General features: G+C 37.3%; 4 protein-coding genes across 8 annotated transcripts; 2 read left to right on the plus strand and 2 right to left on the minus strand.

Annotated features, from left to right (window-relative positions):
• Positions 1–2,130: 2,130 nt before the first annotated feature.
• LOC117616371 (F-box protein SKIP31) lies at positions 2,131–5,763 on the plus strand. The gene is made up of 8 exons (XM_034345673.1): positions 2,131–2,524; positions 2,809–3,086; positions 3,399–3,474; positions 3,674–3,784; positions 4,293–4,467; positions 4,574–4,692; positions 5,249–5,309; positions 5,421–5,763. Exons 1-8 carry the CDS (start codon positions 2,447–2,449, stop codon positions 5,489–5,491), a joined length of 969 nt encoding a protein of 322 aa, XP_034201564.1. The 5' UTR covers positions 2,131–2,446; the 3' UTR covers positions 5,492–5,763.
• A 300-nt stretch (positions 5,764–6,063) lies between these two features.
• LOC117612094 (U-box domain-containing protein 15) lies at positions 6,064–9,304 on the minus strand. The gene is made up of 4 exons (XM_034345777.1): positions 8,671–9,304; positions 8,441–8,554; positions 7,613–8,038; positions 6,064–7,324 (listed from the first exon to the last, which is right to left on the minus strand). Exons 1-4 carry the CDS (start codon positions 8,992–8,994, stop codon positions 6,269–6,271), a joined length of 1,920 nt encoding a protein of 639 aa, XP_034201668.1. The 5' UTR covers positions 8,995–9,304; the 3' UTR covers positions 6,064–6,268.
• An 837-nt stretch (positions 9,305–10,141) lies between these two features.
• Positions 10,142–16,183, plus strand: LOC117625997 (BTB/POZ domain-containing protein At2g30600). Of its 5 annotated transcripts, XM_034357627.1 has the most exons (15): positions 10,142–10,272; positions 10,369–10,524; positions 11,052–11,924; positions 12,300–12,629; positions 12,863–13,093; positions 13,452–13,613; positions 13,816–14,028; positions 14,120–14,167; positions 14,279–14,337; positions 14,771–14,903; positions 14,999–15,073; positions 15,177–15,257; positions 15,484–15,552; positions 15,733–15,960; positions 16,008–16,183. In XM_034357627.1, exons 3-14 carry the CDS (start codon positions 11,127–11,129, stop codon positions 15,949–15,951), a joined length of 2,418 nt encoding a protein of 805 aa, XP_034213518.1. In that variant the 5' UTR covers positions 10,142–10,272; positions 10,369–10,524; positions 11,052–11,126; the 3' UTR covers positions 15,952–15,960; positions 16,008–16,183. The 5 variants fall into 5 exon arrangements, with proteins under 5 accessions (XP_034213518.1, XP_034213502.1, XP_034213526.1 ...); XM_034357611.1 differs by having other exon boundaries at positions 15,733–16,183; XM_034357635.1 differs by having other exon boundaries at positions 10,369–10,468; positions 15,733–16,183.
• Positions 16,127–18,179, minus strand: LOC117626026 (small nuclear ribonucleoprotein SmD3b). Its single transcript, XM_034357656.1, has 5 exons — positions 17,937–18,179; positions 17,123–17,175; positions 16,944–17,010; positions 16,804–16,860; positions 16,127–16,468 (listed from the first exon to the last, which is right to left on the minus strand). The coding sequence occupies exons 1-5, from the start codon at positions 18,093–18,095 to the stop codon at positions 16,409–16,411; spliced, it is 396 nt and encodes a 131-aa protein (XP_034213547.1). The 5' UTR covers positions 18,096–18,179; the 3' UTR covers positions 16,127–16,408.
• Between the last annotated feature and the right edge of the window lie 36 nt (positions 18,180–18,215).

The raw sequence follows: 18,215 nt of genomic DNA on the forward strand, positions 1-18,215 counted from the left end.
TCAATTTAGACTTTTAAAGAGTATATAAAAGTCTAGTAGTATTCAATTGTGACTTTTAAAAAGTATTTAAAAGTTTGATAGTATTCAGTTATGACTTTTAAAAAGTATTAAAAAGTTTGGTAGTATCCAAAAAATTAATGACTTTTAAAAAATTTATTAAATGAAAGATTTTTCTATACTTTTAAGGCTAATTGTTAAGGGGTGCATTTTTGCTCATCACCTTAACCCTAGGTGTACCTTCACCACCCCTTCCAAAAGTTGACACATGTCCATGGGTTTAACTATGGTTAATTCTTTATTTTTGTATTTATTTGATAACATTATTATGAGAGAGAAACAATACTTCAATAAGATTTTTCCTGATTTACTCTTATTAACCTAGCAAACTTTCCACTTTTCTAAATTAATTAACAACTACCCAAATAAATAATTGGCAATTGGCGTGCTTTAATATGAATATCAATTCACAGGTCCCCTTTCATGAACATGAAAGCAACCTTGGGAACTCGATGAAATGGATAGTCATGAATCCTAGGAGTCAGGAATCTATAGCTTTAAAATTATCAACTTCCAATATGGGCCACACAGCCCAACCTCACATACGAGGATTAAAGGAATGCATAAAGCCGCCAAAGGTTTTTCACAACATGAACGATACAAGTTGCTATGGAGAGCTTCCATAACTCCTAGGATTCCTGACTATCCATTCCATCGAGTTCTCAAGGTTGCTTTCATGTTCATGACAAGGGGACCTGTGAATTGATATTCATATTAAAGCATGCCAATTGCCAATTATTTATTTGGGTTGTTGTTAATTAATTTAGAAAAGTGGAAAGTTTGCTAGGTTAATAAGGGTAAATCAGGAAATTTTTTATTGAAGTATTGTTTCTCTCTCATAACAATGTTATCAAATAAATAAAAAATAAAGAATTAACCATAGTTAAACTCATGAACATGTGTCAACTTTTGGGAGGGGTGGTGAGGATACACCTAGGGTTAAGGTGGTGAGCAAAAATGCACCCAATTGTTAAGAGCAAAAGTCTTGCCAATTTACTAGTGACTTTTATCAACTTTATAAAAGTATTTAAGAATTTGACATATCTATGAAAGTCACTCACTTAAAAAAAGTCTTTATAAGTATGAATTGGATACACCCCATTCGAATGAAAAATACTTCTTAGCACAAAAATGAGCGTAACTACAAATTTGGTATTTGTATTTTGGTTCGGAATTCCGTAGTTTCAATTTTCTTATTTTGTTAACGTGCATCAGTTCTGGACTTGATAAACACATGTCGTATCCAACGCAATTGCTTTCTTAATGGGTCGGTTTCATATAAATTTGGAGATGATTGCATGATGCTTTTCAATTTAGGGATTTTTAAGTGTTTTACATTGAAACATACACAAAGAAGCCCATTTTGTTTGCATAAATGAATTGATGAGAAATCACTCTCCATGTATTTTCTTAGGAGAAGAGAAATTGAAAATTCATTTTCCTTGTTTAATAAGACTAGAAAAATAACTGGAAAATACACGGACGAGGAGCCACTAAGAGTCCGGACAGGCCCAAGCCCAAACCCCCTCTCATTATTATTTATTTTTTGGTAATGAGAAGAAATATAGGCTATTGAGGCAAAGTAGCCTTAAGGTTTCAAAGAGTTCTAGTTAAAACTTAGAATACAATCCTATTACTAGATTGAACAGTTGGAACATATATACAATTGGTGTGTTGAATAATTGAGAAATCTTTGCTATGTCTTTTTTTTCTCCTTCGTTTTCTCCCTCTCTTTATTTCTAATCAGATGAAATAAAAAAAAAAGAAATGAATCCAAACATAGAAATCCTGCACTTTATGTTCTATTACCAGATTGTTTCATTTTTCTACATTTCGATAATTTTTTCCAAATAGTCTAAAGTGCCCTTTCTAATATGGTATCATTTTATTTATTTCTCATATTTTTTATATAAAAATTATACCCGTAAATTAGAAATATACAATAAAAATATATAATTAATGTTTGTTTTGATATTTTTAATTGTTAATATGGACAAATTTGTTACTGTGGCTAGGAAAAATGAAACTCAAATGATTGGAGGATTTCATTTTAGCCTCTATTTTTCTATGACAAAAAAACCTTTTCCTATGCCATGACTTACCAAAGATGAAAAATCAAATAATTTTCCATTTTCTAAAAACCTCTGTTCCTCCGCCCTTTACCGTCCTATCGCATCCGACGCTCCTCATCTCAGCAATCGAAAACGTTGGTAATCTGAATTTTGAAGCTTTGGTGGGTAAGGAAGTTGGTTTAATTCCACGAGCAGGAGCAGGGGCCTGTGAAGATATTTGATGATGCGTAGAGAATCAGACAGAGCCCACTTGTGGTGACCACAACTTCTCCGTTAGAATTAGCCAGTGCTTGTTCCTGCAGTCTACGGCCACCGACATGACTATATCAGAGGATGAGGACGAGATTTTGGCTCATTTCCTTGAATCGGAGGTGCTCTCGGAGGTTTCAGACCAGGTTTATCTTATTCGTTATTCTTCTCATCTTCGATTCTGTTTCTGTTTGATCTATTTTTGTGCCTAAACAATTCTCTTAATATATCGCTTTCATCCATTTCAAAACTTTATCTTTTCTGTGGCTTTTGAAGACATTCAACTTGCGGAATTAGGGTTTGTTTTTCTTGAATTTGCTCTTTGGTTGTTTGTTTTATAATCATATTTTATAGATAGCGGAGGAGAAGAATATCGTACATTGGGTAGGACTAAATAAATGATGTTGTTGGGTTTTTGATTGCATGGTAGGAGGAGGAGGATAAAATGAAAAATGAGTCCAAAGCAAAGAGAATGCGAGTAGTAGAGGATAAGACTGAGGAAGACCCTAAATTTCACAAAAACCCAGAAGACAGAGGAGCCTCGTCCTCATCTTCTTCAAGGATTGAGACTGGCATTTTCGGCAAAGTCCCTCCTGAACTCTTCCCTCACATCCTCAAGTTCCTCTCTTCTGAGGATCTTATTGCTTGTTCTCTCGTCTGTAGATTTCTAAATTATGCTGCATCGGATGAATCCTTATGGCGCCGCTTGTAAGTAACTCTTTTAAGTCCTTGTATAATTATTTAAAGAGTTTTCAATCTTTCTAAGCTAATTGCTTTTCCTTTGTTATCTTGCCAAAAGTTCTCTATGAAATCAATCAATCTATGTATCTATCAAAATAGGATAAATGGCTGATCTGTAAAATCTTTTGGCTCCACCTGTTTGCATTTTTAAGAGTTTTACATAATTGTTATTTAACATATTCCTTCTTAGTATAGATATGTTGATTCTTTAATGACTGATGCATTGAGTTTATTTACTTCATTTTCATGAGAGTAGTGTGCTTGTACGGCTATTTGCAGGTATTGTATGCGATGGGGTCTTTTACCTCCTACTAGAAAGTTACGTGAATGTCCTTGGAAAAAACTTTATATTCAGGTACTTTATCTTTTTCATTCATCATTTTGAAGTGTTGTGGTAGTTGCTGAAATCATCATGGGCATTTACAATAGAACATACTTTCAACTCGAAATACAGAATTTTCTATATTGTGTGAGTTTACATGAAACTTGAAGCTGCTTGCAGCAAGCAACCTAGATAGATGATATTAGCCTATAAGAAATTCTCTCTTTTGCAGCGTGATGAGGAGGACATGGTGGAACTTGTTAGGAATTGCTCACTTGAGTTCAAGGAATACTATATACAAATGCAAGCTGCCAAAAGAAGCCAAGCACCTCTTCCTTCACAGGTTTGGGGCTTACTTTGTCTTGAAATATTTCTCTATACGTTTATGGTGATCTTTTTGTGTGAGATTATGAGAAGAGCCTGCTGTTATGCTCATTACTCCATGTAGTATACTTCTATGCTTCTTGAAACCTTATGCATAATTGTTTTCTCGTGTTAACTTGAGATCCTTCCCGTGAGTAGTCATTGGGTCTTAAAACCTTGTGCATAATGCTTTTCTCTTGGGTTAACTTTGAGATCCTTCATGTGAGACTTACTTTGTCAGTAGTTTTCTAGTGCTGAAAATCTTTCATTCACCCTTTTATTAACTTATCCTTTAGTTGCTTGTTTGTGTTTTTTTTCTACTTATCTCTCTCGCTTTCTGTTTATATACAATAGTAATACTTCTGCACTGTATATACAATAGGTTTTCAAAACAGTATTATGTGCAGCAATGTGAATTTTAATGCTCTGGATGTGCTTATTATGAGATCCCTGTTAACTATTTGGTTGTTTGTTGTTTGCATGTGAAGGTGAATGACGATGGGATAATTCTTGACAGGACAGTAGCTGATCAAGTGTCTATGTGGAAAAGTAGTAAAGGCCTGACTGATAAGGTTGTAGCTGATCATGCTTGTTCTGGTGAAATCTGTACTTACTACCAAATTGGAGATGTATTTGTTTGTGAGAAGACTGGGCAGGTTCATGGTTTGTATCAATGATCTTCATGAACTTTGTGTATTCATGCATGTATCTAGTAATTTTATGCAGTACTCAGGTCTCATCCAATTATTTGTTATGATTTTTTCTTCAGTATGTGATGATAACTGCAGAGAAATTGTTATGGATCCAACCAATGAGCTTTGGGTCTGTACAATATCTGGGCACTGTTTTGATAGGCTACTATCACCAGCAGAAATGGAGCCAGATTCTGTGAGTGAAAATCTCCTCTACCTTGCAATTTGTAGTCATAATATTACAAATTTTCAAATTGCCACTCATTCTTCCTCATGAGATATTTTGAGGTTTATAGAAATAGGTAAGAACATATTTTATTATGGGAAGAAATTCTAGTCTGCATATACAGATGCTAATGAATCCTCATGCAATTCTGTTTCTATTCTTTTATCTATTATGCTTGCCATTGTTCTACAGTTTGATGTGCATGGCATCTCGTCAATCAAAATAGATGCAAATATTTTGTGTTTTGAGTTCAGACTTTCCTGTCAGAACTTGCGAGATGCTCAGTGAAAGAATAGCCTATACTTGGTTGAAAACCACTTATATTCATGCAATAGGTGATCTTGGCTATATCATGCCTAGGTGATTTTGGCTATATGTGGTTGACAATCATCATTTTCTCATTTCTTGTAATATTGTCAAACGCCACTAGGTGATTTTGTTAGTTGTTACCCATGTAGGAAAGTGTTTGTCTCATTTGCTTTATATAGTTGCTAATGCCTTTTCATTTCATTCAAATAAAATTCAGGAACTGCAACAAGGGGGTGTGACAGATGAGGCAGAACCATTCATGGGATCTGGTCGCTTTGGTAATTAAGTTGCCTTTTTGGTTTTTTGAGAAGTGTAATGTTAGTTATCTAAGGGTTTTTCTTCTTTTTGTGTACACACACCTTATTTTGCTGTTTTTGACGTTGTGGCAGCAAGAGCCTATCAGTTGGGATACAATTGTGCTGATGAAAAAGAGCTAGAGGATGCTTTGAGGTTTTGTTGAAGAAATATAAGGTCCCATCCATCTAGGTGGATGCCTTTTATGCGGCATATGCAGAAGTTGCAGCAAATCTTAAATCTTTACTATTTGAATTATTTGGTCAAGAGATTATCCAATATAGCTTAATCTTCAATGTTGTGCATTAATGAGTATGCTACTGTGCATTAGGTTAAACAAGTGTAGTTGTGCATTGTATTGTCCTGGGCCGTGCTGGTGTAACTTGAATCAGTATACATATGATATGTGTTCGTGTTCCTATGCTTTTTTTCTTTGTATTCATATTTCCATGGACGGGTCCAAGAATTATCTATGACTATGGGCATCATCCAATTCCTTTTAAAAATGAAAATAAAAGAGGATGGATGTATGAATCTGATGCGCCGCTGATCAATCTACTTACCTGCCATGCCAACTTCCCCCTCTCGCTCTCCTTCTCCTTCCCTCTCTAACATAAACCGATTGCGAGTGAGACAAAAGATTATTTACAAAAACGGAAAGACAGAGAAAAAGGGTAGAGGAAAGGGGTGGCTGCCGTCACTTATTAAACCCTAAACCTAAGAGAAAACACAAAAATATTGAACCCAATCACCAACTTTTTCTTTGTGCTAGCAGCTAGTCTCTAATCTCAGAGGAACAAAGTAAAAAATAGAAAAAGAAAGTTGACCAGTAGACTACAACTTTACTAAGCATGTTGATTTCTGGTGAGAGGTGCATTTGACCCAAGAATGAAATAAAGAAAAGCATAATCAGCAAATAAACGAGAGCGCATTTTACACAAGTTCAAGGAATTTGTTCAGTCTTGCTTATCAATTGCATAAGTGCATTTGCCTTCCTCTGAGCTCTATTGGTTCCACTCCCTGTGATCTCAACCAAATGCTCATACACTCCAAACTGAAGTGCGGCCAGTAAGAAGGATGAATTGTTTGACCCCAACTCCAGAAGAACTGATGTTGCACATTCCTTGTTCTTGGGAGTTCCTCCTCGGATAAATTCAACAAGAGTCTCAATGAATGAGAGCTGTCCAATCTCTTGCCGTCCATCTGGATGTGATGCAAGAAGTAAGAAGATGGAGAGGGCTTCATCGACCATGCCCAAGTTTCTGTCCTTGAGTATCTGGAGTAGAGGTGGTACAATGCCAGCATTAATGGCCCTCGACCTATTTGCTTGGTTCAAAGATAAGTTGAACAGTGCTGTGGCAGCATCTTTTTTACCTCTAATCGTCCCATTCTGCATTAAATCGACCAACGGCGGAATGCCATCTGATAACCCCACAGTTACTTTGTTCTCATCCAGCATTGATAAGCTAAATAAAGCTGCTGCAGAATTCTCTCTAGCTTCTGTGCTTCCATTCTGCAGGACTTCTATAATAGCTGGAATCGCTTCTTCTCTGGTTATCAGTTTCTTGTTTGTTTCGTCAATCGATAAATTCAAAAGAGCCGTCACTGCATTCTGTTGAATTTTAGAATCTGGATAGGAAAGAAGTTGCACCAGTGGTGGGATTCCTCCACTTTTGGCAATCAAAATTCTGTTCTCAGGATTCTCTTTTGAGATTAAACGAATCTTCATCACCGCCTTCCTCTGCACTTCTAAGTGACTGGAAGATAGCCGTTCAACCAATGATGCGATCTCTTCTTTGTGTTCGGTGGAGGAGCTTTCCTGGCCTGCGGAAGTTTCTTTCTTTGGGAGCTGGAAATTGTTCTTCTCACACCACTGCATGATTAGATTTTTGAGAGCATAATTTGGTGCAAGTGACAAGTGAGCCAGAGTTTCCCTGGTCTTAGGACATGTTCTATGATTGGTGTCAAACCACTTTTGTATGCTTTCTCTGTCATATGTCTTCAGTAAATAACCAAACCAGGAAAAAGAAAGAAAAACAAAAAGAGTAATTAGTTTCCGTTTCGTTATGCTCCAACACATAAGTTAGTAGAAGGAAGAAGAGCCCAAAAATCTCTGCTATATATACATATTTTTTTTTTAAGACTTGACTATAGTATCACAAAATGAACTCAACTCAAAACGATGGTTTCTAATCCCTGTGATGCGAAATACTTTATTAATCTACCACATATTTCATGTTTGGCTAGTGTTAAAAGAGTTTGATCCAATTTGCACATGTAAACTCACCTGTCCACTTGCAACAATAACAGGATCCGTCATTATTTCTAGCGTGATTGGGCAGAGGAACTCGTGAGGGATCATCAAAGATGGGCACTTCTCAAGCATTTTAGGCATAACAGGGTCGTCAATAACATTGGTTGCTTCCATTCCAGCGATTTGTCTGAATCTGTTAAAAAGATCAATGATTTGCTGAGTAGTCTCTCCACTTGGCCCTCCTCTTTCTTTAACAAGGTTCCTTATAGCTATTGCTTCTGTGTTAAGGTCCTCAATTTTATGGAGGTCTAGCTTTTGCGCCAACCTCTCTATAATGGCACTATCAGCATTTCTGTCTTCTTTTTTGGACAAAACCACCATAATATCCATTGCAAGTTCTATGTCCTGTGTATCTGTTCGCTTCCTTGCTCGTCTAAGTTGCATGATCATGAGTTCAATCTGAACCGAAGCAAAAACTTATATCAGAAAGAAACTACAATTCCATTCAGAAATTACCAAGCTCCTAATGGCCCCAAAACAGAAAGAGAGCGAAAGAGAAGAAAAGTGAGAAAGAAGCATTTAAGAACAAGTTTTTGATATGCAAAATCTCTATTAAACGCGCGCAGTGAAGAAAGAATAGTTTGAATTGAATAAGATCTATCTTTATGTATTCAAGTGCTAGCAGGAGATTTATGCTTCTTAATTTGTGATTTCAAAGTTAAGCCAACTAGACCATTGGAATATTCTTACATGCCGGAGCAAGATCTTACCACTCTAGTCTAGATGCACAATGAAACAACACATGGAAGCATAAGCATGAGCTAGCCAGAAAAAAGAAAAAGAAAAAGAGGACATATATACCTGTTCCTTAACTTCATCTGAGATGCAAAGTTCATCAGGCAAACCACCTAAAGCCTGACTGAGTTTTTCATGAACTGCATGAAATCTAACCATGATTCCTTCACTTTCAAGTGCCTAAATTGCCAGAACAAAGACAAAACAAATAAGAGTCCTACAATCCAATTCACATTTCAGAAAGAAATAACTTAATTTGAAAAATTAACTTTCATTGTCAAAAAGAAAACCCTAACCAGATAAATTTTGCTCCCCTCATTACAAGTCTTCAACAATTTCTTGGCCATAAGAAGCACCTTCTTCAAATTAGCCAACCAAGCAACCCCCCCCTCCGGAATTGGCCCATCCAGCTCTCTCGTCTCTTCGAAAAGCGGCAACAAGAGCTTCATACGCCGCACCAGGTTATAGCATTCTTTCCTCTGCGTCCTTCGGTAATCCCCGAATTGAGCAACCAATTCTATCACACCCTCGGCAGTTTCCTCTCCTCCTCCTCCACCTCCGCCTCCACCTCCGCAACCTCCACCTTCACCTTCGTCTCTGATCTCTCCATCCATCACCATGGGCCTCGACCTTTATACATATACGTATATAACCGACAACAAAAACACACACACACACACAAAAGAAAAACGAAAAGCCTAGTTTCTAATTATATTCGTTGGTTTCATGACGAGTAAACTAACTAGCTAGGGTTTATGCAAGTTTCATTCGCGGCCTGAATAGAGGGCCAGGTCGAGGGAAAAAGAAATGTGAAGGAAACCCTAACCTTAATTTCCATGGATTCTTTCTAGGTGGTGTGTGTGTTCTTGGTGCCTGCCAGAAGCTTTTCGCGGGCTTTTCGGGTCTGTCGCCCTTTAAATTGGAAATACGTGCAGCCTAAAATAGACTGGCATTTGAAAGTTAGTTAATTTCTAACTAACTTACTTTTGGGCTTTCCGGTAAATTGCAATTGCCTAAACTCGGGACACATAGCAACAGCGTGCACCGATATGGAACACACACAGAAAAAGGATACTTAGTAATATTATATAAAACTATATCCTCTTAACAGATGTTGGTTTAAATCAGTTAGCTAGGTTAATATGTACCCTCCTTTACATTCATATATGATTTCACATTCTTATAAATAAATTAGTTTGGAACAATTTAGAATGGTTGCTGATTTTTCAATTCTCTTTTTGTCTACTTATATTCCTTTTAGAAATTCTGATTTTCATCAGGCAAACCATCAAAAGCCTGACACTCCTCTTAGAAATTCTCCTTACCCCTCTTAACTTTTTGTCTCTCTCTCAAACAGACACAAATAATACCAGTGATTCACCCTCCTGTCCATTTAAATATAAATAAGTTTTGCAAAAGACCCACTAATGTAGTGGTTTGAAGCAATTGCCTTCTAGACGAGGTCCTATATTCGAATCCTAGCATATGTATAATTTGCGTGAATTTAGTATATTATCATCATATTTAATAAAAAAAGTTCCTAAAAAAATATGAATAAGTTTTTTTGACAAGATGGTAAGAAATGAAATAATAGTCAAACAAAACGCCTCCTGACAGTACTGACCCAGCCCAATCCCCTACCTTCCACTGGGCCACTACCAAGTGTTGGCCACCAAAAATCAAAGAGCAATACGAGTAACGAGGATGTTTAACAATAATTGGTTAAAAACAGAAAGGAGAAAGTAAAGAAGAGGACATACTATGTCAGGATCAAAGCCGGACAAAATCTTGACCATGCTCACTCACACATGCACGCTATTTGATTGTGATTGATTCGGAATTTCGGATCAAATTGAAATGCATGCACAACTGCCACGTACGTATCAACCAGACCGTCAGTAAGTTTTCTTCTACCATTGTCAATAAAGGGAATTAATTATCTTGATTTTAACTATCAAATTCGTTGTTTAAATTGCCTTTCCCAATTGTTTAAGGTCTCTGTGTTCTTGAAGGGAGGGGGTCAGTCAGGTAATGTCCCATTCGCCGACAAATAAGGACCCATCCCATGAATGATGATTGTTCAACTTCAACCAGGTGAAACCAAAAAATTCCCACCACGAAATTTTCCATTTGTCAATAAATTTTTAGAGGTGGGTTCTTCCCTATTCTTCTATGTCTGAAACTGATTTTCTTCTTGTTATTATACATAGACATAGGCATGGCCTGGCCTTCATTTGTCGTTTCTGGGTTTTTTTTTTTTTTTTTTTTTTTTTTTGGGGGCGAGGGGACTGACTGGATGATGTTTTCCTTCTAGATATTTTTATTTTCTTTGTTGTATTGATCGTGTACTTAGATAAGAATGTGGTCTAGGATTGACAGCGATTTCTGATTGATCTTTGTCATTGTTAGTGGGTTCAGATATTTGTGGCAAGTTGAGGAGGGTATTGATCTTCTAGCAATTTCCTGCTTACTTTTTCAACTGTAATAGCTTTCTGTTGACCCATCAAATCTTAGAGTTACAACAATTACGTCAGAATTTGAGCATAAGGTTCATCCTCACGTGATTTCGATTGATTGAAATTGAAATTGATGTCCGATTATAAGAGCCGGTCATATTTTAAATTCTAAGATGTTGCATATGTTGTTGCCTAAATCAGAATCTGTCCTTATTTTCCAGATAGTCAGGGTGGTGTCTAAGGGTGCACTGCGAGGTGCTGCCCATCCATGGGAGATTGATATTCAGTAGGAAGAGATGATGGATAAGAAAGAGAAAAAGTTCCTTACTGTGGCGCCGTTTGAGTGTGCTTGGCGAAAGGATTTGAAGTTCCGGGAAGCCGGGCGGGGTTGCGTGGCTTTTGAAGCTTTTGCTCACAATGATGTAACGCTGGTGTTCCGGGAGAATGTGGGGAGCCAGCACTATCACTACAAAAGAGATAATAGTCCTCACTATACTGTTATTCTGGGTAGTCATAGGAATAGGCGGTTGAAAATTGAGGTAGATGGGAATACTGTGGTTGATGTGGAAGGTGTTGGACTTTGTTGTTCTTCTGCGTTTCAGAGCTACTGGATCAGTATCTGTGATGGTTTGATCAGTATTGGTAAGGGAAGATACCCTTTTCAGAATCTAGTCTTTCAGTGGCTAGATTCAAATCCAAATTGTAGTGTTCGTTATGTTGGGCTTAGTAGCTGGGATAAACATGTTGGCTATAGGAATGTCAGTGTTTTGCCATTAACTCACAACCATATATCCTTGTGGAAGCATGTGGACTGTAATGAGTACATTTGTGAGGAGGATGGTGAAGAGGAGTTGGAAGATGAACAAACGGTTTATGAGAAATGGGGGATTGAAAATTTCCTTGAAAGTTGGGAGTTATCTGATGTTCTTTTCATTGTTGGTACAGAAGAAAGCCCTGTACCTGCTCACAAGACTATTTTGGTAGCATCTGGTAATTTTCCTTTGAGTTCATCAGAAGATGTTATCCAGCTAAAGGGGGTAACTTATCCGGTTCTCCATGCACTGCTTCAATATATTTACACAGGTCGAACACAGGTATAGCTTAGAAGTATGGGGAAATCAGAACTGCATATCTATTGAAATCTCAAAAGCATGGGATAATTTGTATGAATATGCAAAAGATTACAAATATATGTTATTTTCTGCTACAGATGCTCGGGAATCCTTGAAAAGTACATGTTTTATGACATTCCTCTCTCTCTCTCTCTCTCTCTCTCTCTCTCTCTCTCTCTCTCTCATTATATATATAAGAAAAAACTTCATGTGTGTTGTTTTTATGTGAAGTTCATCATCCTTACTATTTGATACAGACTATTATGCTAAATATGCTATCCTAGATGACTCTTCGCAGTTCTAACTTTGTTTCAGAGGTGCCAATTCTAATAGGTCTTATGGAACTGTTTGATATAGATTCCAGAACCACAACTTGGTTCCTTAAGGGCTCTAGGCTTACAGTTTGAAGTGATTCCATTAGTGAAGCAATGCGAGGAAGCAATGGAACGATTGAAACTAAATAAAAAGTTGTTTGACTTTGGAAAAAGTGTGGAACTGTCATATCCATGCACTCGGCCACATTGTTGCCCAGCCTTCCCCTTTGGAGTTCCCGTCGATATACTGAGGCTTAAACAATTGTATTTAACGAGCAGGTACAGTGACGTAAATATCCACATCGAGGGTCATGGCCTTATTGCCCAGTCACATAAAATTATTCTTAGTTTATGGAGTCTCCCATTCGCAAAGGTGAGCCTATTCATTTTTATTCTGCTTCATATTTTTATTCTGTTTTGTGTACACCCTTGTGCTTCTCGGATATACCACATAACTGCATAATTTTCCTGGAGGGGAAATGCATTGTTTTAAGAGTATGATGTTGGTCATAAATGTGCTCTTGGAGTGCACACTTTTCTGTTCCTGCACATTTGTTTTCTTAAGTCTCATGGATGACAATTCTAGAAAAATGTTTCATCATGCAGATGTTCACAAATGGAATGAGTGAAACAATTGCCTCTGAGGTCTTTTTAAGAGATATATCACCTGAAGCATTCAAGGGTTTGCTTGAGTTCATGTATAGTGGGGAACTCAACTTAGAAGCTACTATTGATTCTGGTGCCTTATTACTCCAACTTTTTCTGTTGGCTGATCAATTTGGAGTCACCCTCCTTCATCAGGAATGCTGCAAAACACTTTTAGAATACCTCTCAAAGGTAGTTTGGTAATCTTTATCTTTCTACATAGTTTAATTCATCTATAGTAGTTCAAATCAGGCCTATGATTTGTCAGTTTTACAGTATGGCACTTGCATGACTAGAATAAAAGAACGGAGAAGTGACCTGCGGTTTTGGACTTCTGAAAACAAAAGAAGAGATTCCTTTTATGATAATGAATTATAGAGATATTGATACCTCTCATGTGCGCATTATATGCAGGGATGGAGTTCTAGTGGAAGGTCATACAGCAAGAGTTTTACTATTATGCACAAGTTTAATGGACGTGGAAGCAGACTGTTTTTGGCAAATTAATTGGACTGTTACTTTTGATGCTAACTGTTGACGTTTGTTGCAGGACTCAGTTTGTCCGATCCTTCAAGTTGTTTCATCAATTCCATCATGTAAACTTATTGAAGAAACTTGCAAGATGAACTTTTCAATGCACTTTGACTATTGTACAACTGCAAGCATTGACTTCGTTTTGTTAGATGAGACAACCTTTAGCAATATCATTCAGGTAGAATGCCACTGTTCTTAAGCAGAGTTGTTAAATAAATTGAAGTTTGGTATGATAACCTAATATAATGGACCAAAGTAGTTGTCACTTCAGCTGCTTAAAAAGATTATATGAATATGGAGTTGGAGGAAACATTTAGAATTTGGCACCTTTTCATAATCTATTTTTGAGTATTTTCTTATAGTAGATTATGTTATTGCAGCATCCAGATTTGACTGTAACATCTGAAGAAAAAGTTCTCAATGCAATCTTAATGTGGGGTGTGAAAGCAAAGGAATTGTATGGGTGGGAGGTGGTAGATGAAATGATGATTTATTCCACCCCGGAACTTCTTTTTGGGGATAGGCTGCGGACAGTTCATGACCTTTTGTCCTTTGTTCGATTTCTGTTACTGCCCTTGGCCTTGCTTGAGAAGGTATGCGGACCTTAGAGAGATGTATCACTAGCCTACCAAAGACTTGAAATCTTTTGTCTGACTTCACCATTATTCAATAATAATCTTGCAGTTGGAGAAGAGCAACATTAGCAGGAATATTTCTACTTTTAATAATCTTGTGAGTTGAGCATTTCTTATGATTAGTTTTTGAAAAAAAAAAAGCTCTACGCCTGTGTGAAAATAATTATCATTCCTGAAGATTTTTTCTTTTTTAATGCCAATATCACAGGTCAAGGAGGCCATCAATTGTATCAAGCATGGATTGGCAGGGCCAGCAAATGAGCATAAGTGAGTGTTGAAGTATTACATTGTTCTTTCATGTTCAAACTTTTTGATCTTTGCTTTAAGGAGGCCACCAAATTAAATTGTTTATTTGGTTGCTGAGAAGAGAAGAATGTACAGGAGAACCAACCTTTTACTTCCATAATTTCTCATGGTTCATGGAAATTCTACATGCATGAAATAGTTTAAAGAGAAGTTATTACATGGTAGAGGGCCATGCACCATTATTATTGAAATAAGACCTGCATTATGTCAATTTTGAAGAGATTTGGAGTCTACATGGTGCATCAAAGGTGTATGGTGTTCATGATCCAAGCTTGAACTTTTGGATTTTTAATAATTTGCATGCCCTTTAATCCTATTGATAATGTGCTTGAGAAGGATTCCTGACTAATGTCTGGATGGGTATTTAGTCAGTTAACATGGTTTTACTTTGTAGCCTGAGAATCCAACACAGACGATCTAGTTATAAGGAGCTCCAGTACATACGTGATGGGGACAGCAATGGAGTTCTGTACTTTGCAGGCACATCATATGGGAAACATCAGTGGGTTAATCCTGTTCTGGCCAAGGTCTAATTCTTTCATCTTTCTTCCCTTTTATGACTCTCCATGGGTTTAGTAGTTTTTAATGCAGCTGTCCATTCTTTATAAATTGCACGTTTCAGAGAATTACTATTACAGCCAGCAGTCCCCCTTCTAGGTTCACTGATCCCAAGGCTTTGGTCTCAAGAACTTACCAGGTATGGTAAATTGAAAGATTATGGTACTGCGCATTGAAATAATGTAATAACTGGTTGCTGTAGCTTCTTTGCATGGTAACTGAACAGTATATGTCTACATCAGGGAACATCCTTTGCTGGGCCACAGATCATAGATGGACACAATTGCACCTGGTGGATGGTTGACATTGGTGCAGATCATCAGGTATTTCTGAATGTTCGCTCTCTGTCATTCATTAATAGATATCATCGATGTGCTTTTTACATATAAACATCATCATTTTGTAGAACATCGTAATCTAATAAAGTTGACAAATTGAAAATGTTTTACGCCCCCCTAATCATATTCTTTTGGACTACCTTTGTGTCTAGTACATAGGAGTAACTTTGTTTTGATTGGCTTTCTGATGCATGAAAATTGGCTGATACAGCTTATTTGCAACTACTACACCTTGAGGCAAGATGGGTCCAGGACTTACATGAGATATTGGAAGTTCCAGGTAAAATACCTTTTTTTCCTCGGTTACATGAGATGAGATATTGGATGGGAAAGACCTTCAAAAATGAGATATTGGAGCCGTTTTTACTTTTTTTATGCTATTGGTTTTGGGGGTTTTATGAGTATTGCTGGATATGGAAGAAGAATGTATGAAGTGAGCCTTTGTTTATGTCTATGTTAGGGATCTCTGGATGGGAAGACATGGACAAATCTGAGAGTACACGAGAATGACCAAACAACATGCAAGCCTGGGCAATTTGCATCATGGCCTGTTACTGGACCGAACGCTCTTCTTCCTTACAGATTTTTTAGGGTTGTTCTGACCGGTCCTACAACAGATGCTTCCAACCCCTGGAATTTCTGCATTTGCCTTTTGGAACTATACGGATACTTCCACTGATACTTGTGCAAATTTGGTCAGTGGTCACCAGTCTCCTTTTTTTTTCCTCCGTCCAATTCATGTAATGTATATCCACATATATAGTAGTTAAACTGTATAAATAATAAATGAAGGGAACTTAGGGGCTTGCATCTTTCAATTGTTTGCTCGTTGCGCCCCCAAAAAAGCGCAAAAGTTCAGCGACAAAAGGGACATGTATACTTTCAATTCAATATAAAAGATGTCATGATAATTTCGACTGAGCATGTTAATCTTCACAGGAATGGGTCGATTAAAAAAAACATAGCTATTACATTAACAATAGAAACTACATGAAAACCAGACACACAAGCGTCAAAAGATTTGGCATCCAATTCATGCATACAATAAGGGAACAGCCTGCCAAGATGCTCTCTGGTTTCTTCTCTTCTTTTACACCATTTTTTAGGGTTTTGAAGGTACGCACGCAACAGGCTGATTACCTCCGAACAGGTGGTACAGCACCCCTACCAGCTGTTCCACGGCCGGCAGCTTGAGCCTGCACAAGAATTTATAATTAGCGAAGCCAATTCCATTTTCTTTTCTTTTTTTAAAGAGTCGGTCAGGCTTGACAAGCAATATTTTCAGAGTTTTGTATATCTATGCCTCAAATATGATGGTAAAAGACCAAACTAAGGAACACAATCTGCTTTGTCTCCACATTTCTCACACGGAAAAGTCCAAATGGAAGGCATCAGGCATGTCAATTTTTTAAACTAAAATGTTTGTCAACGCACAGATTCTATATCACTATGCTTTTAATATAACCTGTTTTTAAAAGGTTCTATTGACAAAAATAAGAAATAGATAAAGATTCAGTAAAGAACAGCTTACTTTAGCCCGCATTGCAACAGCTCTACCTCTGCCAACTCCTAGTGAAGCACCCTTACCCTTCAAGATTAAAAATCAAAGGTTAGTTAAACACAATGTACACACTAGGGAGAATTCAATGATCATTAGAAATGAAACGTTACCTTGATTCTAGAATCCAGACGCTTGAACATTGGAGCATTCTTCAGCATGTCCGGTATGACCATAAACCTATCAAAATTTCACATCAATTTCAGAGGAACAGTCAATTTGGAGTAGTAAAGCAACATAACTCAAAACAAATTATGAATGGATGCTGTCAAACCAAAAGTGACCTATATACCTTACTTTGCTCCCTCGAATAAAAACATGCTCAAGTTGTGAAACCTTTCCGTCCTGAAGAGGAGTGTAACAAGATCAGAAACTAAATGAAAGAAGAAAAAAAAGGATAAACCAATTGTTCATGCTTTGAAAATAAGAACAACACAATAGCATATTCTTTTCAAAATTGAGAATCATCATCAGGACATGGAAGAAGATCAGAGAAGAGGAATGCATGTGACAGACAAAGGAATTAAGGTGTCAGTTTTTTCCGTAAAGAAGAAAAGGTATTTAAGTGCTTGGTTTAAGTCAAGGAGACCAAAATCCAGTTAAACTGAAATCGTTTGATCCAATTTTAATCTGTACATCAAAGGAAAAGATTTTGGATATTAGCGAGTTTAAACCTTACTGGATCATTCTATTCCACATTTCGAAATTGGGCAATTAGACCATCTCTTAAGATTCTCCACCACCCTTTTTGAACCTAAAAAAAATTGAAACAATCATTCAGCTTTATCTAGGTAAATCGCCTCACACAGAGTAGAACTTCAGATCCTTTACAATTCAATCGACCTTTTTCACCGGATTTTAGGGCTACATCGCTAAAAGCCCAGGGTTTTGGAACACTACTATGCATCGATATTCAACCACTCTAGGGACTAAAACAAATTCGCTAATCTTGCAAGTGATAGGTCAGATTCACATTAAAGGTGCAGTCTAACAGCAAGCCCGTGAAATCTAGGGTTTAACGTGGCAGCGGAGAATGCAGGACTTGAAAATTAACAACACATTGAAAATAAAGGAACAAAAGAAAGATTAGATTGAGTAAGTGGTACCTTGGCGGTGTAGGTGATGTTCTCGAGCTGACAGTTCCAGTTATCCTCGCACTCCACCATGCTTCCTCTGTAAAGCTCACCGCTCTTCAGCTCCACTGTTACCACGTGCCCTGACGCTTCGTGAAGAAGCTTCACTGGTATTCCCAAGCTTCTGCTCATGACTATACTCTCTTCTCTGCTGTTTTTCGCCCTGCAAAACCCTAACTAAGACCCACCCTTTACCGTTGAATTCCCTCTCCCCCTAATTTATAGTCGCACAGATTAGGTCGTTCCTATGCG

The sequence above is a fragment of the Prunus dulcis genome, chromosome 1 (genome assembly GCF_902201215.1).
Source record: "Prunus dulcis chromosome 1, ALMONDv2, whole genome shotgun sequence".
NCBI lineage: Eukaryota > Viridiplantae > Streptophyta > Magnoliopsida > Rosales > Rosaceae > Prunus > Prunus dulcis.